The 22,966-nt window shown below is 38.4% G+C and overlaps 1 protein-coding gene across 5 annotated transcripts in view; it reads right to left on the reverse strand.

Annotated features, from left to right (window-relative positions):
* wrn (WRN RecQ like helicase) overlaps positions 1 to 22,966 on the reverse strand; it is a 134,495-nt gene that overhangs the window by 28,939 nt on the left and 82,590 nt on the right. For 4 of the 5 annotated variants that reach the window (XM_059965363.1, XM_059965361.1, XM_059965362.1 and 1 more), the window contains 7 exons: positions 20,896 to 20,988; positions 17,866 to 18,007; positions 16,450 to 16,620; positions 13,173 to 13,255; positions 12,990 to 13,065; positions 6,358 to 6,437; positions 4,703 to 4,790 (listed from right to left, as the gene is read on the reverse strand). In XM_059965363.1, coding sequence (XP_059821346.1) covers positions 4,703 to 4,790; positions 6,358 to 6,437; positions 12,990 to 13,065; positions 13,173 to 13,255; positions 16,450 to 16,620; positions 17,866 to 18,007; positions 20,896 to 20,988 — 733 coding nt within the window. The remainder of the gene's footprint in view (positions 1 to 4,702; positions 4,791 to 6,357; positions 6,438 to 12,989; positions 13,066 to 13,172; positions 13,256 to 16,449; positions 16,621 to 17,865; positions 18,008 to 20,895; positions 20,989 to 22,966) is intronic. The other variant, XM_059965364.1, reaches the window with a different exon arrangement.

The raw sequence follows: 22,966 nt of genomic DNA on the forward strand, positions 1-22,966 counted from the left end.
AGATCTCTGCCTTTATTTAAAAAAAATTCCTCTCATTTTATTTCAAAGGCTTCCTTCACCAGGTGGTCTCAAAAACCATTGGCACAACACAGTAGTTCTGTGCCGTCAAAGTCAATCCCACGGCCATTTTGAATGTAATGTTCTGCTACCACCGATACCTCCAGGTAACCCAAAAGGATATACCTCCTATGCTCCTTGATGCAGGTTTCCACTGTGCGTCCAATATACGCTGCTCCACGTTCACAGGGAATCCTGTAAACACCAGCCATCCTGAGTCCCAGGTCATCAAACGTTGTGCATAATTGTTTTACTTCCTCACTGAGACTCTCCAGGTCCAAAATAGATTTTGCGCAGTTAATACTTCTTCAGATACATTGATGACACCTCCATAGTGTGTCCTCATGGACTCCAGGCACTTAACAGCTCCATGACCATCTGAACAGCATTCATCCAAACATTCAATTTAGGATGGACGTGGAGTAGAATGGTCGCCTCTCTTTCGTGGATGTTATAATATAATGGAAACCTGGACCGTAGCCTTGGACGTGGTGCCTATCATAAACCCACTCACATGGACTTGTACCTCAACAACAACAGCCACTACCATGCCCTAATGTACAGCAGTTCTTTCTACTTTGATTAACCGTGTGAAAACTATTTCAGACTCAGAGTCTCAACGATTATGCAAGATGTTCCTACAGAATGGCTATAAGGTGAAGGAAATCAAACAGGCCCTCAAAACAGCTAACAGAAAACCAAGAAACCTAAAAACAAGGAGGAACCTGTCGCTACCACCTGTCTTCCCTATATTTCCAAGGTTTCTGGTAAATTTGCTAGGATCCTGAAGAAATATCAAATTAATACCATACACAAACCCATAAGGAAGTTCAAATCATGGCTTATGCAGGTCAAAGTTGACCTGAGACGCAGGATGGCTGGCATTTACAGGATTCCCTGTGAATGCAGAGCAGCATGTATCGGCCAGATGGGACACACAGTGGAAATTCGCATCAAGGAGAACAAGAGGTGTATCCATTTGGGTTACCTGGAGAAATCAGCGATAGTGGAACATTGCATTCGCAATGGCCACAGGATTGATTTCAATGGCACTAAACTATGGTGCCGTGCCAATGGTTTTTGGGACCACCTGACGAAGGAAACTATTGAAATAAAACTAGAGAAAAGGAATTTTAACAAGGACAAAGGTCTCGCTCTGAGAACTGGAATTTGATTGTAAACAAGGTGGGACAGTAGAAACCTGATTGGATGACAACAAACTAACCAGGAGTGATGGACAACAGGGGTATAACCACTGGATTAGTCATGCCCAGGCATCAATTCCAATAAAGATGGCAGAGTTGGTCATTGAAACGTCGGTTAAAATCAATACCTGTATCCAGCTGGAAGTCCAAGAAGAGTTTATTCAGCATTAAAACATTGTTGACATTAATGCATACCATTAACGTTATCAGTCCTAAATAAATGAAATGACATTGAGGCTTCAAAATTGAAGACTAGATCTGCATCTAAAGGACCTTTCCAATTCACCAAAATAAAAGTGACTCAAAAGACATGCTATTCCTTATCTCATTAAAAATACACTTGTAGAATTTCTACTGTGACAGCACTTAAACTATATTAAGCATGTATTAAACATGTGGGTAATGACCGGAGGAAAAAATGGGTGGAGTCACTCAGCACTTTAGTGCAAAAGTGTTTATTAACCGCATCAAATTAATGAAAATACTGAAAAGAGAACTGCCAATATTTACCAAAAGGTATCTACCAGAAAACACAATAATAGCTTTGTACTATTTTTGTCCAGTGTGAACTTCTGGCAGCCCCTATCTCTCTCTCATACTGAGAATGATGAGCCCCATTTTATTCGGCACTAGAACAAAGTTAACAAGACTACCCGTGAATTAGAATATGATGCACTCCACAATGTAATTACAATCATATTACAAAATAAGCTGAAGTATTTACCTTACCAATACTAAAGAAATGGAATATACCGCTATGTATAGTGGGAAAGGCACCATAAAGTCTGCGTGTGTGTGTGTGTATGCATGCGTATTTGTGAGCGTGAGTGAAAAGTGTATTTACCAAGTGCTCTCTCTCACAGCATGTAACAGGTTGCGAAAAAATATCTATTATTTGATGTACCCTACAGTGGGAGGCTCCAAAGGTAGTCATAGCCGAAGGGTGGTAGTGGGGACGAGCTCCCACTGCTAAACAAATGCTCTTCATGGCGTGCGTCTCAAACAGCCTCTGACAACCAAGTCCAACTCCTGGCCTTCACGTGTGGCACAGTTCTTATGCCCAGCGGAGCTGTTCTTACTGACAGGAGAAGGGGCAAAGGCGGGCCACCGGCGCCTTAAAACCAGTTGCTCCAGGCAGATGGGGCTCGTTAACCACAGATGGTAGCTCATTTGGGAGAGGGAAAACTTCGATTTCAAAGCTCCGTTGCCTTGCGGCTATACCCTCTCATGTGAAAGGCTTTGGGAGTAAACCTCAAGGAAAAATCTGGAGTCAAAGTCCCGAAGGCGACTGACTGCTGTACTCAGCACCGGCACGGCAACTTCTGCGATGCTGCTGGCACCAAACCGTATTGACTTTCGTTGTTCCTTTGGATCTGCGATCAGCATGGAGAGGGGTCCCACTGCATTATCAACTCTGGCCTGGCTTGCGCCCTGGAGAGGCCACTCCAGCTTCGCTTCAGTGACTACCAGAGGCGCGGAATCCATGGTCAACCACGACCGACGGAGGACACACAAACACACACAGAGTGGGAATGATACATTACAGGATGAGACCATTGTGTCCATGTCAAGTTACAGGATAATTGTGGCAAGAGAGGAGCGAAAATGGGTTACACATTATCTAAATGTTGAGACATCAAAACCAAGTTCTGGGTTAGAACACAACAAAATGGATTAACATGTAGAATAATAAATTCACAACTGTGGATTTATAGGATAAAACCTAAATGATTCATAAACTGTTACAACACAGAAAAAACATTTTATTTACCTTCATGTAGACAATAAAGGAACCAGTAGTTTGATGGACTTTTCAGTATATCTGTTTTTATAGCTATTAATTTTTTGGGATCTGGGTAACATGGGAATGGCAAGCATTTATTGCCCATTCTACATGAGCCACCAACGTCCTTTATATGATGTTACTATCTGTAACAGAGGACTGGCAATAAACTAAGTCAGGATGGTGTGAGACTTGGAAGAGAACATGCACATGGTGCCACACAAGCTGTGTGCTCCTTTTTGTGGCAGGAGTTTTGGATTTTGCAGGGGCCACTAAAATAGCCTGCACAAACTGCAGCCGCTGTGTGCTACTGGTGAAGGGCGTGAATGTTTAGGGTGGTAAATGACATGACCAAAAGACTGGTTTATTCTGGCTGGTGTGCAGCCTTGAGGGTTTTAGAACTGAATTTATCAAGACAGGTAATGAATTTTGCATCAGGTTCTTGATATGCCTTGTAGGTAATGGAAAGTCAATAGGTATCGGGGTGTGTTGCATTCCAAAAGAATACTCATCTGAAGTACTCTATTTATTTATGCATCTGGTCTAGTTGAATTTCTGATCAATGATGGTCCCTTCCAGGAACTTGTTTCTGGAAGGCTCATCTATGGAATACTAAATGTCAGTTGTAGGTCATGAGGCTCTCTATGGTCATTGTCCAAAGTTACCACCTGACATCTGAATGTTGTCATAATCTTGGTTCACTCAGACTTCATTTACTTGGAAGTTACAATTAAACTGAACGTTTGCACAATCATCAGCAAACTTCACTATTTTTCACTTATACGCAAGGTTTGTGATGAATCATGAATATGTTTATGCCTAGGACATGCCCTGAGCAACTACAGCAGTAATGTCTTTGGGCTAATGTGCTTAACTTTCAGTAAAAACAGTTACTTTCCTTTCTAAGAGGTATGGGTCTAATCATCAGGGACTTTACCCCCTGATTTGATGTCAAGACAATTACTCCCATCTCCTCCCTGAACATTATCTCTTTGCTCTATGTTTGATTAAGGCTGCAATGAAATTAGGAGCTGAGTAGTCCTTGCAAAACCAAAACTGAGCACTGCTGACCATACTATTGATGAAGATATGCTGCTGGGTAGCACTATTCATGACAACTTCCAACACCTTGCTGATGGTTCCAAGTAAACTGACTGTGCCATAAATTAGCTAGATCGGATTTGCTCTCCTTGTTAAGAAAAGGAACAGAGCACACTTGTGCAATATTTCACATTTTTGATAAGTGTCAATGTTGCAATTTTTCTGGAGCAGCTTAGCTTAAGATGTGGTTAGTTCTGAAACACAGATCTTTTGATTCCAGTGCTTAATGTATCCAATGCTCCCAGCCATTTCTCACATGGATTAAATCAAATAGGATGGGAGCTGGTATCAAAAGAGGAAGTCAAGAGAAATCATCCATGTCATACTCAGCCGGCAGAGGTTTTAACCCCTACTTCAGTACTCACATGCTGGGTCTTTGCATCACTAACAATGGGGATGATCTTGGAATCTCCCTATCAGTCATTTAATTATCCATTAACATTTGAATATGATTGGTAGGATTACAGAGCTTTGATTTAGTCCATTGGATGACATCTCTACCATGAAAATAAAGCACAAAGAGACAAACCATAGCTTGTTGTGTTAAAATGCATACCTGCAACTCCATTTCCCTGGGTGATGGGGTTGGTTCAGAGGGAACGGTTCTTACTGGAGGTCTAAAGGAGAGTGGCGCAAAAAGGTGACTACAAAGAAGATCAAGATGTTAATATTTTAATTAACATTTGAAGTCTAAGATTCCTAGTATAACAGTTATAAACATGGATCAAAATACTATACTTATTTAAAATCACAGATGGTCTGAAAATTGATGTTCTGGCAACTAGGACTATTCAATGCTTTTAAAGAGAAAGAAGAGTGATATCGCACACTGCCAAATCAGATAAAACACAAAGTCACTGAAATAGATGCAAGATCACAGTAGTCATAAAAGAAGGGGCAGCAGGATAGGGAGCTGTGGGGTAGTTGGGAGAGGATAAAGAGTTGTTTGCCATTGTTGTATTAAAGTGAACCAAATAAAGCCAAAGAACACAAGAAATTTGAGATGAATTAGCAGATGGATGCAGACTATAGTGAGGCCATTTCCCACAGTGACTGCAGGAAACATGTATATTTGTAGTGAACATAGCTAGAAAATCAGAGCTGTCCCTCTGTGCTCCATATACTGATCTTCCAAAAAGTGTGTGTTGACAGCTGTCAGTCCTCTAACACTGTAACACGACAATTGATTTACATAATCAAACACTTTTAAAAATAATTTTAAACTTGCTGAAGAACAGTCCTCACAGATCTAAGTTATCTCTACACTATGCTTTAAATCTCACTACTGAGTTGCACTACTAGTTATCAGATTTCACAAACCCTTCACAACACATTATCATTGACACTATTGACATCTCATATTTAAGGAACAGCTGTTTCTTTTAATACTCAACCAACAAAATGTGAAAAGTCTTAAGATACCAAGACCAAATCAACAATCTCACTGGCACTGATAAATACAAAGATTCACTAGCACACCATTGTTGTTACATTGAGCTACACCTGGAATATTAATTAATGGTCAATGTATAGAGATGTTTTATTCAACTAGGTTCACAGAACAGCCCATTTATCAGAATCAGATTTATTATCGCTGCCTATATGACATGAAATTTGTTGATTTTTGGCAGTGAAAAGACATAACATTACAAAAACTGACAAAATAAATAGTGCAAAAATAAAGAATAATGAGGTACTGTTCATGGGTTCAGGGGCCATTTACAAATCTGATGGCAGAGGGGAAGAAGCTGTTTATTTTTTAAAGCATAAAATTAAAATCTCTTGCTATGGTTTCCACTTCCTAAAGACTGAAAGGTTCTAATCCCCCAAGTTACTTATGAAGCCAACTCTTGTAGGGTAATGCCTGAATTATTCAGCAGTTATGAATTCTGTAATTTTCAGTCTAGTCAAAGATTCTCATCACAGCTTTCAGATTAGAATGAGCAGACTTTCTACTAGCAACATCAGCTATTCATCTCAACCTGTTATCTAAAGCACTAAAGGCCACACTGCCTTCCAGCCACATTTGAATGGAATGTCTACCTTACTGTATGATTTTGACGTGAAAAGTGACACTGCTCAGTGTTACCATATGACTATGAATGATGTCTTGAAAACCTGATGTACAAGTCTAGTAATTTTGGAATTCCAAAGGTCATTATTCTTTCTTAGTGGACTTACTGAACACAAGCTTCATTGCAAAATGTTTACCTTTTAATTGCAGATGTGACAAACAGCTTTCCATACTCTTTTCTCTGCTCTCTTACAAATCGGTCACGCGATGACACATTCTTAAAAAGAATAAAAATAGAAGAATTGACAATGAACAAAAAAGTGTGAATTCTGACAACAATTTTCAAATGTGGTGTACAAAATACCAAACAAAATAGCATGGGATGTGGACTGCCAAGTTGAATGAGACTTGAATCTTTTAGCAAAATAAGATGCATATATGTCAGAAATATTATTCTGACTACATCTGTCATTCTTCATCATGAGAATATTTTCCAGCTTTGGACAATATTCAGTGACTTTTATTCAACTTCTTCCCATTACAGCACATGAAACACAGTTGTGTGAAATAGGGGTACATTTCTTCACTCATTCTGTTTTACACAAGAAAGAACTAATTTACATGGCAAAGATGGGGCAAGGAGGAGTTGCTACAGTCACTGAGGGGTGAGCTGAGGGGAAAGAAATACCTTCATGACCAGTGGTTATTGGTGAAAAGAGAATGATTGTAAAAACTAAGCAGCAAGTGAACAGGGAAGAAAAAAAGTCCCCGGGAATTGCAAGAGGAAGAAAAATGGTGTAGGTGGATTTTAAGAGATTGGGGTAATGTCCAGAACAATCAGAAAGAACTACCCTTCCACTTCCTTCAAGCAAATTGTGGCATGAATACGATTAGTAACAATAATTACTGCTTTTAACCTGCAGTGTTTTGGAAAATCTCAACATTGCCTGCTATTGGTATCAGAAATTGCACTAGTCTTTTCTGTCAACTATCACTGATGATGCTACAACTCATACATAAACTGATAAACTGTGGAGTGTTAGGCAGTTTTTTGCTTGTTAGTGGACTTTCTGTAAAGCTAACTGAATAATCACATGAATACTATGTGCCAAATAGGTCATTAGGCAACTAAAGGGGTTCTTGTTCCAAATAATTGAGGTGAATTTTGCTCAAGTAACTTCCTTTAGAATCAAATAAAGATGCCCTAAAATAAGCTTCCATTGCCCCAATTCTAATTTTGAATTTTTAAAGCAAGGAATATTTGTCACCCAAACATTTTAGGGTGGAAAAATGCAATCAATTAATTGTACAAAAAATAATGCGCTTGTTGATCCAATTATGCCTATTTACTCCATAGGTTTCTCTATTTACCAAGGATTATTAAATGGATAAGGAACTGGATCGAGACATCATTGTTTACAAATCCAATTCAAATCAATTTATATGGTCTCACACACAGCTATAACTAATTTTTATGTATCTAAATTAAAAAATGATGCTGAAGGACCCTCAAAAAAACTGAAAATAGCAGAGCAGTGCTAAAACTAATTTCTCAAACAGAAGCAATTAGCGTGGTCATCTTGAACAGTTGAAGCTAAATGCTTATGTGGCTACATACATTGATGAGCAGAAAACAACATTTGCCTCTTGTCAATTAGCTTAAATTGATAATTCAATTAAATTCTAATTGCTTATTGGGTGCTTATGTCACCTCTTGAAACTATCTACTTTAAAAAAAACTGTTTAAAAATGAACCGCAATTTATGAAAGCCGCTTTTTTTCTGCACCTGCATCATGTTATGTCTAATTGCGGATGCATTGGTAATCATTTTCCAATGTTCCTTCGATTCAGGATCAGTTCCTGAGGATTGGAGAATGGTTAATGTTATCCCACTTTTTAAGAAAGGAGGGAAGGAGAAAACAGAGAACTATCAATCTGTGAGCCTGACATCAGTGGTGGGGAAGATGCTAGAGTCCATTATTAAGGATGAAATAGTGGCATATCTAGATAGCAGTGATAGGATTGGGCCGAGCCAGCATGGATTTACCAAGGGTAAATCATGCTTGACTAATCTGTTGGGAGTTTTTCGAGGATGTAACCAGGAAGTTAGACGGGAGAGATCCATTGAATGTAGTGTACCTCGATTTTCAGAAGGCATTTGATAAGGTCCCACATAGGAGATTGGTGGGTAAAATCAAAGCTCAGGGCATCGAGGTGAAGACTTTGACATGGATAGAAAACTGGTTGGCAGATAGAAAGCAAAGGGTAGTGGTGAATGGGTGTTTCTCGGAATGGCAGGTGGTGACTAGTGGGGTGCCACAGGGCTTGGTATTGGGACCACAGCTGTTTACAATTTACGTCAATGATTTAGATGAAGGCATTGAGAATAACATCAGCAAATTTGCTGATGATACTAAGCTGGGTGGCAGTGTGACATGTGATGAGGATGTTAGAAGAATTCAGGGTGACTTGGATAGGCTGGGTGAGTGGGCAGATACTTGGCAGATGACATTTAATGTGAAGTTATCCACTTTGGGAGTAAGAACAGGAAGGCAGATTATTATCTGAATGGTGTAGAGTTAGGTAAGGGAGAAATACAAAGAGAGCTAGGAGTCCTTGTTCATCAGTCACTGAAGGTGAATGAGCAAATGCAGCAGGCAGTGAAGAAGGCTAATGGAATGTTGGCCTTCATTACAAGGGGAATTGAGTACAAGAGCAAGGAAATCCTCTTGCATTTGTACAGAGCCCTGGTGAGACCACACCTGGAGTATTGTGTACAGTTTTGGTCTCCAGGGTTAAGGAAGGACATCCTGGCTGTAGAGGAAGTGCAACGCAGATTCACGAGGTTAATTCCTGGGATGTCTGGACTGTCTTATGCAGAGAGGTTAGAGAAACTGGGCTTGTACACGCTGGAATTAAGGAGATTGAGAGGGGATCTGATTGAAACATTTAAGATTATTAAGGGATTGGTCAAGATAGAGGCAGGAAATATGTTCCAGATGCTGGGAGAGTCCAGTACCAGAGAGCATGGTTTGAGAATAAGGGGTAGGTCATTTAGGACAGCGTTAAGGAAAAACTTCCTCTCCCAGAGAGCTGTGGGGGTCTGGAATGCACTGCCTCGGAAGGTAGTGGAGGCCAATTCTCTGGATGCTTTCAAGAAGGAGCTAGATAGGTATCTTATGGATAGGGGAATCAAGGGATATGGAGACAAGGCAGGAACTGGGTATTGATAGTAGATGATCAGCCATGATCTCAAAATGGTGGTGCAGACTCAAAGGGCCGAATGGTCTACTTCTGCACCTATTGTCCATTGTCTATTGTCTAATGATCAAAATCAGCACCTCATGGAATAAGTGCTTCAATCTACAGTACTGATACCCTCATAATTAAAGATGTTTGGCCAAGTTTAAATTACTAATTTAGTTTACTTGTAGATCAAAATGCTTTGTCTCCTTGATACAATAACCAGATCACTGGGATCTGCACCAATATTTTGGTGTCAGAATATTAATGTAGTTTTAATTTTGAATCACAAATGTAAATAATGTTGTCAGTTATTTAGTTTTCCATTCATTTGTTCTGTCTGGTAATTAACTTTCTTGACAAGCAGTTTTGTAAGCACAAGAACACGAAAAGTAAATAAGTAGGGATATTAAGAATTAAGAGGCATTACATTAGAATTAAGATAGATAACCATAATATCAGGAATGGGGATATCATGTGTACAGTTGTACGTTGACAATACATGCATTTCAATCTGTCTATTTACTTGAATGATGGCACTAAGTGGCGACTCTTTAGCTTGCATCTTTGGAAACAGCTCTATTTCCAACTTTAATATCTCTATTTTTCCCTTTCAGGGTTCTTTTGAAGACCCTAACCTGGAATTACATGCTGACTTTAGTTCTTTGCAGGAATGGGACCCGTTCTCGGGGTGTCACGACTGGCCGTTGTCCGGCATGCCAAGGGCGCAGCCTGAGAATTCGGCTCACCTTTGGAGGCCTAGGATCTCGGGACGCTGGAGACAGACAGATCAAAGGTCATTGTCCCGGACTGGTGTCGCGTGGGAGCTGGAAGATCTTTGGACGTGTGTCAAGTGACCTGAGATCTTCGGGCACAGAGCTTGGAAAAAGTGACGCAATGGACTTTTAACATTGTAAAATAGCGAGTTGTTTATTATGTCTTCACTCTCACTGTGAAACAGAAACATTTCTTTCTTGCTTATTAGGGAGGGAGAGAACCTGTTTTATGTTGAATACTGGGTGAATGAGTAGTCTTTGGAGTACTGCAAGTCTGTGTCTTCGCTTTGCTCACGCTTGAGAGCTCGGTGGCGGGTGCCGATACTTCTTTTTTGCCGGTGGGGGGAAGGGGGATCATTGCTTGTGCAGGAGGGAGGACTTTGGGGTTCTAGCATTTAACAGTCATTCATTCTTTGGGACACTCCTCCGTTTTTGTGGATGGTTGGGAAGAAAAAGCATTTCAGGATGTATATTGTATACATTTCTCTGACATTAAATGTACCTTTGAAACCTTTGATTTCTGCTTTGAGCGCACACTATCTGTAAGCTCCTTTAGATATATCAGCAAAAGGTCAGTATTGTAAGCGACTAGCACAGATTATAACTTCCAGCAACTGTTAAAAATACAATGCAGAGCAGATGCTTCTGGTTGTGCAAAACTGAAAGTCACTTAGGAAGCCTGAAAGATTGGTAGAATATGGGAGAGGGTGGTCTACCACAACCTTAGATTAAGATGTCCTAGATAATTAACAGTTGCACAAGAAGCAACTTAGTCTACAGGCAAATATTTGGAAAAGAGTGGTTGCAAATAGACCAATAACTCCATCCACCAAAACCAGGATGTATTATTTCAACTTCTTCAAACAAGTAGTTAAAGTAAAATGTCAAATCCTATCAAATGCCAGTATTTTTGATGAAGGGACTCAGGCCCAAAACCCTCATGGTTTCCCTTTCTAAACATCATGCCGTTGTTTTTTTTTCCCGGCATTTCCTGTTCTAGTTCAGATATTCAGTTCTTTTCTTTTGATTTTCATGTCATACCAACTGCAGCATTAGCCTCAGATGCAGTTCATTTTAACACACCCTTATTTCAAAGCTAACAGCAATCTCCATCAATTATGACAGGTTTCAGAAGTTAGTATGCTCAAAGCTAAAATGTTAATATCTGCATCTACATGTTGCAGACACGGGCATGAGATCAGCTTTTAGTAAGAGATTAGCTACCATTGGCTTGTAACTAGAGCACAGGATAGGTCATTCTGGTGACTAGTAGTTTTGCAAAAGACAGGTGATGAGTATGTACATATTAAAATATTTTGAATATTGAAAGGCCTAATAAAACTCCGTATTCAATGTCAAGGAGTGTGGAGGAGTTACTGTGTATAACCAGAACATCATGGTAGAAAAGTATGTACCATCAATTATATAGGGCAGTTGAGAAAGAAAAAGGAAGAGACAACTTTGGTCCTTTCTGTTTGGGCTGTCTGTGAAGTATACATATGGAAGATGTTATTGTTATCTCCAGCATCAACTTGGACAAATGAACATGAATAAAAGTTCATTTGCACCTCGACAAACCTTGGCAAATGCACTCTCTGCAGTGCTCAGTAAAGCAATTATATCTGCAGCTACTGAAAGGTCAATCTTCCTCACATTGATCCTCACTGAAGTTCATTTGACATTTGTTCCCTATGAGTATTTGGATGGCTAAAGCTCCTGCTGGAAGCATTTTGTTCCCTCTCTCAAACCTGCTGCCCACCAGCAGCTCTCCTCATTCCCTCAGCATATTGTTTGGAATATATTAGTGACTAGAAAACAATAGTTAACAGCATGCTACGCCATTCCTTATAGACTTTTAAAAATATAAAACATTAATACTTGTAATATAGTCAAAATCTAGTCAGAGATCAAACAGCACCTAATCTTCAAGTAATTGATGACGGCTTTCATTAATGAGTGGTGGGCCCTTTCTGTCACATGAATATGTTTTGTGAAGTTGAAGACATTGGCTAGTATGTTGCCTTCCAAATTGGCAATGTTACCATCAAGTCAAGAGTGTGTACTGACTGGTGTCATCATCTGTCTAGTTAGCATTTGCTACATGTACTGGCTGCATCACAAATATGGCTTCTGGTATACTGCACCTATAAATAACTGACATCATTTTGGAGCTCCAAAGATGTGAAGCACTCAAAGTTGGTCTGTAAGTTCTAAATATTCCACATAATATGTTATCAAAAGTTTTGTTGAAAGTGAGACATGATGGTGTCTAAGGTTAATAAGAATTTTTTTAAAAGAAAAAAAAACTTTTTGGCTTGTGGAATTTTAAATCTTGGCCAGAGTTTTCTTTGTTGGAAGATAGTATTAGAACCATAGAACATTACTGGCCCTTCCTGGCTGTGCCAAACCATTTTTCTGCCTAGTCCCACTGACCTGCACCTGGCCCATATTGCTTCATACACCTCTCATCCATCCTTGCCATGTTATGTCCAATAAGCAACATTTTACTTGCATTAACCAACTATTAACTATAACAGTCATGTTTTAGAAAGATGTTTACACAATAATCAAAAACAAAACCACACAGAGCTCTAATTTACTCTGATATTATATAAAAACCCTGAGATTTAAAAAAAAGACCTCAAATAAAAAGATTCTTATCACAAGAGGTAAAACATTATCAACTAGAAATACTGCACTTAAAAAAAGTTCAAGTATGCAGACTTTACAGAAAGAAGATAAGACATAGATAATATGCACTGATTATCTTACAAGAAGCAAAATAAGTAAAAAGGTGAATAATAGAAACCTGAAACTCTGACTGAGTGGCCAATGCAGAAGATCGTTGAGAGGATATTGGTGATGAAGTTGGAGGATGAACATGACTGCAAGTAAAATACATACTTGTGAAATTATCAAAGAGGATGAAACTGTTTTAAAATTAATTAGTTACTCCAAATTGAAGTCAAACTGAAATATCGTAAACACATACACTTTTGGACTCAGTTCTTCAGTGGATGGAAGTAGAAGAGTACGACAAGACTCATTAGCTGCCTTCTCCAACCATGCTCGCCCCTATGAAAATGCAAATTTTCATTAGAAGATTTCATAGGATGTGCCAAGTTCAGTCACTCTCTGGATGAAAATCCACACATTTTCTTCTTTAACACATGGTACAAAGACCTATATAACAAAGTTTCCTGCAATAATTTGCATATTTCAAACTGGAAAAAAATCATCTAAATAACTGCCATCAATATTCCTTTGGCATGTATAAAGTCATCCATTCCATTTGAACCTTGATTATGATACTTGAGAAGTATTTCCTTAACATATTTATAAAGAACAAAGTGCATTCATGTGCAAGTAAGTATGTTTCATTAGACAACTTTACCTCCATGCATTAATTAAAGCAGCTTCACTCGATAACACCTGCATGTTAAAAAAATATAAATACTGTTGCTGATTAATACTAAGTAGTATGCACATGCAACAGGGGCAACATCCTGCAAAGAGTAGGCATTGATTAAAATGGGCTTTACATTTCCTGGAGGCCTATTATAATTGCAGGAATTTGCTAACCCTTTCCCAACTTAATGGCCACTATCCAGAATCAACCACTTTAATCCTCCCCAAACTTTTGATTGGCCTCGTCCCCCTTCCTTTCCAGTACTGATGTAAGGTCTGGGCCCGAAACATCGACTGTTTATTCCCTTCCATTGATGCTGCCTCACCAATTGAGTTTGTCTAACATTTCATTTGCATTACTTTAACCTATGTCAGACCAGATGCAGATTTTTTTTAACAGAATTAAACTCATTGTCATAAATACTTAGTACTGGCATCCACAACGACGATATTAGGTAACTTGACCAAGAGGTTACTTTCTTTATAATACTGCAGAAGATTAGGCTTTAAATGAATAGCACAGATGGAAAAAGTACTTAGGATAAAGGAACAAAGACTTTAGTCCCTTCAAGCCTTTTATAAAACTTTCATCCACCTACCATGCTCCCATATTCCTTCATATAAAATACTATTTATCTCAGTGATAAATATTAACTGAGCTCACATCTGCTATATTTTGTGGGTGAGAATTCTACACTGAGAATTCTTTGAACAATTACTCATTGGAAAGGCAGGCACAAATTTTGCTATGTCCCCTTGTCCTGGATCTCTTCCGTCACCTTTGATATTCCAGGCAATGAAATGTCTTTTCATTTGGCATCTCATTATTTCACCTTGGTAATCTATACAGGTTAACAAAGGTTTTAAACTTACAAAGGATCCACTAATGGCATTCACATCAAAACCAGACAGCTAGTCCATTGAATCTCCATTCTGAAGACATAACACGATATCTATCGGCTAACACCCCAACTGCAGAATTGGTGTACAGGACTTTAGATGATACTGAAAACCAGAGTCCTATGTACTGTCCTGAGAAGCAAAGGATTACAGGGCACTACTTAGAAGTGGAGGAGTTTCCTCTGTTTACCCAGGACAGGGGTCGGCAACGTTTACCACTGAAAGAGCCAATATGGACCCATTTCCCACAGAAAACACTGGGAGCCACAAAACCCGTTTGACATTTAAAATGAAATAACACTGCATACAAAGGTTTTTTTTTGCCTTTATGCTATGTATAAACAAACTATAATGTGTTGCATTTATGAAATTGATGAACTCCTGCAGAGAAAACGAAATTACATTTCTGCATGCAACAAAAACATTTTGAACTCCGAAAAAAAGACGTTGGGTTGAAGGTTACTCCATAGGTAGCCTACCTTGGATCGAAGAATTAAAAGAAAGCGCGCACTGGCGGGTGTCAGGCATTGGCAGTGGTGATGTATATTAATAGTGATAAAAAACACGTTGTAGCGGTGTAGCGCTACACGCAGCGCTAAAATAAAGACACTGCAGTCAAAGGTAACTTTATTCGAACTAAACAGCCTTGATTTAAAGCCTCCATCAACCCGTCCCCGTGGGCGCGGATGCTCCAAAAGACACGTACTCACAACCCCCATAGGCTATCTCCCTTAGCCGGAACGGTGGCTAATTGTGAGCCGGTTCGGATGTGCCAGGAAATGGGGTCTCCACAAAGTTTTTAGATTGTACAAGATCACCATAATCTTCAAATTTCGAATTACATTTCAAAAACTAACAAACTACGGGGAGCCGCAGCACAGAGATCAAAGAGCCGCATGCGGCTCCGGAGCTGCGGGTTGCCGACCCTTGACCCAGGACAATGATTACCCCTCAATGAATATCATTAAAATAAATTACGTAGAAATAAAAGGACTGCATTTATGAAACACACCAGTGTGAAAATTGATTGCTATATTTCCTATGATGACATGCATATCCTAAGTATTTTACCGAATGTTAAGTGTTTTGGGATAACCTTGGGCAGTAGATGCATAGTGGAAGCATAATATGAACCTTCTGTTTAAATGTTAATGGAATTATTCAGTCAGGAACATTCAATATAAATAAAAATCTATTGAGTACAGAAAAAAGTCAAATGAAAAATCATAAAACATTCATTTGATCAACACCAAAAGTTATCAATATAGTTAAAACTCTGTTATTGTGTGAACCACAAGATGGAATAGCAAGGGTTTGTTCTTTTTGCTCATCTAAGTCCCAGTTCTTGCTTTTCCTTTCCCTCACTGAGGTTCTGGTTCCACACTCCACTTCAAACCTACTTGGTTCACAAACAATTTATATTCATGTTATGTAATATCTAAGAAAAGTCAATTAAAAGGAGAATTGACATCCAATACTTCATAAAATCTACTAATCCAGTAACAAAGTCCTGCACATGCTGGCTTATTGGAATTTAAGTTTATTGGGCTTAGTATTGTTGAGCTTTAAGTTAAATATTTCCATTTTAATTCTAAGGAGTAGCTTGCATTAAAGAATGTTAACTCTTTTACATTATCACAAGTGGTAGACCAAATATGAGAATTAAAAATGCCAGCAAAAAATAATGTAATAATACTTTTAGGAAGAAACAAATATTCTTGATAGTAATTGGAACCAAGCACAAATTCCAGCTGTTAAACTACCAAATACTTATGATTAAAGCCATTAATTCAACTCTTTGGAATGAGCATGGGTTTGGCTTCAAAATATGCATCAATTCACTTCTTTATGAATTTTACTGAACCCCATTTGCAATCACTTGTAAACTGAATGTGTTTTGACAATATATAACCATCTTGTTCTCTTCCTTATTTCCCAATAGAAACATAAATCAAGCTGACCTTTGTGGAAAGAGCTACTGTGACAGCAAATCTCTTGAAGGTAGAGTTTTCCTTCAGGAAGCCCTCGATGGTAAGTTGATGACCTAATGCCTTCCACCAGTTTTCAGGACGGTTCTTGCCACTGCCAAACAGATGGTGATTACGATGCTTTTCTGGCAAACGCTGTGAGTACTGCAAACATAAGGAAAATATGCTCATCATTTATCAAATACATCACAGTTACCATGACATACACAGCATATTAGTTATATAATTGTCAAGATCCTTGGCTTCGTACATTGTAATAAGAGTTTAAGAATCAACAACACTAAACCACACTATTATAGCTGCATACATTACTGGGCACTATATTTGAGACAGAAAGCCTAAAATATGGTGCAGAGAAATTCTGAAAACATCATTCTATGGATTGAGTGGGATTAATCTTTAGTGTACTGCAGGGAAAAAAAATGATTTAAGAGAGTTATTTAAAGTATTTTGATTTAAAAAAGACAACTTGAAAAAGGCAAATTTTTTTCTCAAGCAGATTAGTTGGCGACCATAGGATAAAGCTGAGCATAACTGGCAAAAGAACCAGAGTATGCATAAACAGCTTTTTTAAAGGATTGGGTTGGGTGATATGGATGGTTTGTTCTGCTGAAAATAGATAAGGGAAAGAAAATTAAAACAGTAACTTTTAGAATGGAATTTAATATATACCTGAAAACATTTTCAGGGTTCTAGGGTTAAAGCAGCACAGTGAAACTAATTAGAATGCTCTTCAAACAGCTGACACTTTGCTTCATTTTCCTTTGTCATTTCCACCAAACACCTTCACTATTTCCATTTTATCTGCATCTACCCGTTGCTTGCAAACTATTGTTTCACCCTTCTCCCTCACATTTTTATGATGGCTATCACCCCTCTATCCCTCTCTCCAATTTGAGGGTCTCAGCCCAAAACATCGATTCTCTTTTTCCTTCCATTGATGCTGCCTGGTGTGCTAAATTCCTCCAGCATTTTATTACAAAAGTGTATGATTTTATTACTTTTCCTTGTCTGAACTCCAATATCGACATGCATATTAGAATACATTATTGAACATTACAGTCTTACTAGTAAAGACACTGCAAAAAAGAGCATGGTTCTAATTCCAGCATGTCAAATTTACACAACCAGATTAATTTCAATTTTAAATGTCTTACACGTACACACACTTTATAAGGAACAAAATAAGGACTAAAAATGGCTGGGATCTAAACTTCACCTGCTTACCATCATCTCTTCTCTAACAATGCTCTACTTTTAAGTCTTGATTCCCAAAAGAATTTAGCATCGATATCATGAATCTGGTGCAAACCTCCAGTAAAGACCTAATATCAAAATATACCCAAATTTGACACTTGGTGTACTTGACTTAATAAGTGAAATACTTACAGAACCCCGCAAGAATAAAACAGGGACTCCAAGACCAAACTTTTCTCCTAAAATACATATTGCAGTCAGCAGCTGATAAGCTTCCTTTCCAAAATCATCCATCTCATTTTCTTGGTCATCTGCAGGAATAAAGCTTCCAATTCTACAACAAGTAACAAGGAAAATCACTCAGTTAATTGAATGTAGAAATAAATCACAAACAAAAAGCATAAATGTGATTGCATTCCTTGCGGAAAAATAATTAATACTTATATTTGACACATTATGTACTTGTAACATTGTAAAATATTCTGAACTTCTGAGTCACCACTGAAGGACAACTCCAATCATGGCAAGATACAAATCTGAGACATGAAGGCTTATGGTTGTACCAATCAATTCTGATTTGAAGGGTGACAACAGGTATTGGACAAGGACATCAAAAATCTTCAAAGATTAAAAAAAAACACGCAATGCTGGAAATCTAAAATGAAAACAGAAAATGCTAGAAAATATTTAGCATATCAGGTCATATCTATTGGAAGAGTATCATAACTAACATTTCAAGACATAGACCTTTCATCAAAAGTCTAAGACATCTTCAGTTGCTGGTTGATTCAACTGCCAATTGCCCACTGTCACTTAAATAAAGGAAGCCTACAACCAAGCATTCAGCACCCAAACTCAGACTGGGTCGCTACCTAAAATTTAGACAACCAATCTCTGAAGATACAATTTTATTCAAAGTATATTTTATTAAATATCCTGGATTTTATATTTGTCTTCTTCCACATAACATTTCACGATGTCTTGAACTTAAACATATTGCAGCTACAGTGGAATATTTATTATGGTAGCAAATTGTTCAACACAGTCAGTTATATATGACAACTGAGGTTTTGTCTTTATGATTTTAATGATTCAAAATAGTGTAAAAATTACTGATGTTCATATTTTCAGTTAACCATCTAAATAATGGCATCAGCCACACAATACAGTGGCATGCAAAAGTTTGGGCACTCCCGTCAAAATTTCTGTTACTGTGAATAGTAATGTGAGTAGAAGATGAACTGATCTCCAAAAGTCATAAAGTTAAAGATGAAACGTTCTTTTTAACATTTTAAGCAAGATTAGTGTATTATTTTTGTTTTGTACAATTTTAGAGTGAAAAAAAGGAAAGGAGCACCATGCAGAAGTTTGGGCACCCCAAGAGATTTGAGCTCTCAGATAACTTTTACCATGATCTCATATCTTAATTAACTTATTAGGGCTATGGCTTGTTCACAGTCATCGTTAGGAAAGACCAGGTGATGCAAGTTGTAAAGCTTTATAAATACAATCAGCAGCCATGGGCTCCTCTATGCGGCTGCCTAGCACTTTGAAAGTTAAAATAAATGATGCCCACAAAGCAGGAGAAGGCTGTAAGAAAAGAGCAAAGCATTTTCAGGTAGCCGTTTCCACAGTCTGTAATGTAATTAAGAAATGGCAGTTAACAGGAATGGTGGAGGTCAAGTTGAGCTATGGAAGACCAAGAAAACTTTCCAGGAGAACTGCTTGTAGGATTGCTAGAAAGGCAAATCAAAACCTTCATTTGACTGCAAAAGACCTTCAGGAAGATTTAGCAGACTCTGGAGTGGTGGTGCACTGTTCTACTGTGCAGCGACACTGGCACAAATATGACCCTCATGGAAGAGTCATCAGAAGAAAACCTTCCCTGCGTCCTCACCACAAAATTCAGCATCAAAAGTTTGCAAAGGAACATCTAAACAAGCCTGATGCATCTTGGAAACAAGTCCTGTGGACTGATGAAGTTAAAATAGAACTTTTTGGCTGCAATGAGCAAAGGTATGTTTGGAGAAAAAAGGGTGCAGAATCCCATGAAAAGAACACCTCTCTAACTGTTAAGCACGGGGGTGGATCGATCATGCTTTGTGCTTGTGTTGCAGCTAGTGGCACAGGGAACATTTCACTGGTAGAGGGAAGAATGAATTCAATTAAATACCAGCAAATTCTGGAAGCAAACATCACACCATCTGTAAAAAAAAAGCTGAAGATGAAAAGAGGATCCACAACAGGATAATGATCCTAAACACACCTCAAAATCCACAATGGACAAACTCAAGAAGCGTAAGCTGAAGTTTTTGCCATGGCCCTCACAGTCCCCCGACCTGAACATCATTGAAAATCTGTGGCTAGACCTCAAAAGAGCCGTGCATGCAAGACGGCCCAAGAACCTCACAGAACTAGAAGCCTTTTGCAAGGTGTGAAAATCCTCCAAACTAGAGTTGAAAGACTCCTAGCTGGCAACAGGAAGTGTTTACAAGCTGTGATACTTGCCAAAGGGGGTGTTACTAAGTACTGACCATGCAGGGTGCCCAAATTTTGCTTTGGCCCTTTTCCTTTTTTGTTATTTTGAAATTGTAAAAGATGGAAATAAAAAAGTAATCTTGCTTAAAATATTAAAGAAATATGTCATCTTTAACTTACACCACACACAAAATGTTGGTGGAACACAGCAGGCCAGGCAGCATCTATAAGGAGAAGCACTGTCGATGTTTCGGGGCGAGACCCGTCCTGACTAAGGGTCTTGGCCCGAAACGTCGATAGTGCTTCTCCTTATAGATGCTGTCTGGCCTGGTGTGTTCCACCAGCATTTTGTGTGTGTTATTTGAATTTCCAGCATCTGCAAATTTCCTCATGTTTCATCTTTAACTTTATGCCTTTTGAAAATCAGGTAATCTTTTACTCACTTAGCTATTCACAGTAACAGAAATTTTGACCAGGGGTGCCCAAACTTTTGCATGCCACTGTATATTGAGTATTTTTTGTTAAAATTACAGTAATAAGGGAAATATTAATACTGAATTATAAATACAATCACAAAAACTATTTATCTTCATTGGATAATAAATAGTTGAATTAAAAAACTGAACTACACTGAGAAATACATTTCTGAGCTCCATGAAGCCTGTGTTGCTCACAGGCTTTATTCCCAAAAGGACATTTTGATCATTAATCTTCTTTGTCTGTATCCCCAGCAGGATCACCTACCTTAATCTACAATTGTCACAACATCTATCAGTTCCAAGGATCCCAAGCGTGGCCTTCCTGAGCTGTTCATCTTCAAAATGAGACAAGATAATACTGCAGGAACAGAATAAATGTAATCACCTACAAATCATCAGGCAAACATATTTGGGATGAAGTCCTATATTGTTACTGAATAGCTGTCAAATATTTTTAGCTCAAGATTACAAATTAATTAAATGGATTGTGAGGCAGAAATGACAATTTTAGTGTATAAGGAACTGACGAAACTTCAAGAAAACAGTGACATTAATACAACAACTTTCAATTCATGAATAACAAATTACTTTTTTTAAAAAACAAAGTAGTCACATATAACCATTGCACACAAAGCAACTCCCTACATATTACAACCACTTACATTACATATGCACTAAACGTAAGAAAACAACCCTACTGATGTTCAAAAAGAGACAATGAATCAAAGAAGTTGTTCAGAAAGGTGTTTAAGGCTTAGCTCAAGAGGTAAATTTTAAGAACTGCCTTAAAGGTGACAACAGTAGAAGGTCCTGTGATTTAGGAAAAGTTAAGGAGATTAAGATCCAAACGACTGAAGGCAGATTCTTAAAAGCAGGCAAAGTAGTAATGGATAAACAAAAATACGGAATTGAAAGAATTTGGTTGTAAGGAATTATAGGGCTGAAAGAAATTATAGGAACAGGAAAATACAAAGCCATGGAGGACACTAAACATATTAAGAATATTAATAGCAGCATTTATCAACAGTGAACTGGTAGATTTAGTTAGCACAAAGAGGATAACTGAGGAGAATGTAACAGGTTATGGTAAAGGTAACAGGACTTTGAACAATCATACATTTATAAAGGGGGGGGAGGTATTAAAGAAGTAACATCACACTTTAAATCCTAAATCATATCATCCTTCAAAAGGGCCATATTGAGCAACCCACAAGCATTCCCTTAGACCACATCAATCAAAAGCCTGCCTCCTCAGTTGCTCCAAATAGTAAGCTTCCTTCACCATTCCCCCTTCTCCTGAGAAAGACTGTGCATAGTGCCTGGAGCTGTAGCATGTACTTCTCTTGCAATTGTTGTGCAGTGAAAACTAGGTTTACTCTGCCTCTTAATGCACTCAGTTTAGAGTAATTCAAGGAGTAGCTCTTCAGGCACTGGAAGGAAGAGGATCAGGCAATTACTTTCCACGGCAGACCAAGGGGAGATTCCTCTCTGAACACTGTCCTTTTCTCAAAGGCCTCTTGGTATATCTTCCTCTTTCCAGGTATGAAAAATGAATAGGGGAATTGTGATTGAAGTTTTTCCACTGCCAAATTCTAAAACTTCAGCAAGGATACCATCAACTTCCAAAGCCAGCTTGTTTAATGAGAATGACCAGAAAATAATTATCTGCAAATTAAAGGTGTACCTGGAATGGAAGCCAATTATGTCTCATGGGAAAAGAAACAGATCAGTGGACACCTGACAGCTGAGGCCCATGAACTAAAGAACAAATCGTGAGCACAAAGAGGGCAAGAGACCCAGCAACTTGTGTGGGCCCTTCATTGCTGGCATCACCTGTTCAAAGTAACACTTCAAAGATCTCCTCAACCGTGATTCTATACTTGAGTGCATCCTACAGAAACCCGTTTTGGTCCAGTCCTGTTATCACTCACAGCTGGAAAATAAGTTAAAGAGTTCGTACACCAACTAAAAGTGCTCAGTTTAATCTGCGTGGGTTGGCAATAAAGACAGTGGCAGCTGGGAAGGGTATTTGAAAAAGAGAGCTGGCCTTTTCCATGGTGTATTTGCCTTTATTTTGGAAAGATCAAGATGTGAATGAGAAAAGCCAAGGTCAAGAATGAATCATTGTATGAGCTCCAATTTATCATGCAGAGATGAGAAGAATGGAATTAGGTCAGGTCATTCCACCAGCTGTCAACGATTGGTCATGATAGAAGCTAAGGGATAATCAAGGATGATGAAGTAAAGCCATAATTAATTTCTATATGACAGAGGGATCTGGGAATACAGATCTATAATTCCTTGAAAGTGATGTCACAGGTAGATGGGGTCATAAA

This window comes from Hypanus sabinus, chromosome 3 (assembly GCF_030144855.1).
Source record: "Hypanus sabinus isolate sHypSab1 chromosome 3, sHypSab1.hap1, whole genome shotgun sequence".
NCBI classification, from domain to species: Eukaryota; Metazoa; Chordata; class Chondrichthyes; order Myliobatiformes; family Dasyatidae; genus Hypanus; species Hypanus sabinus.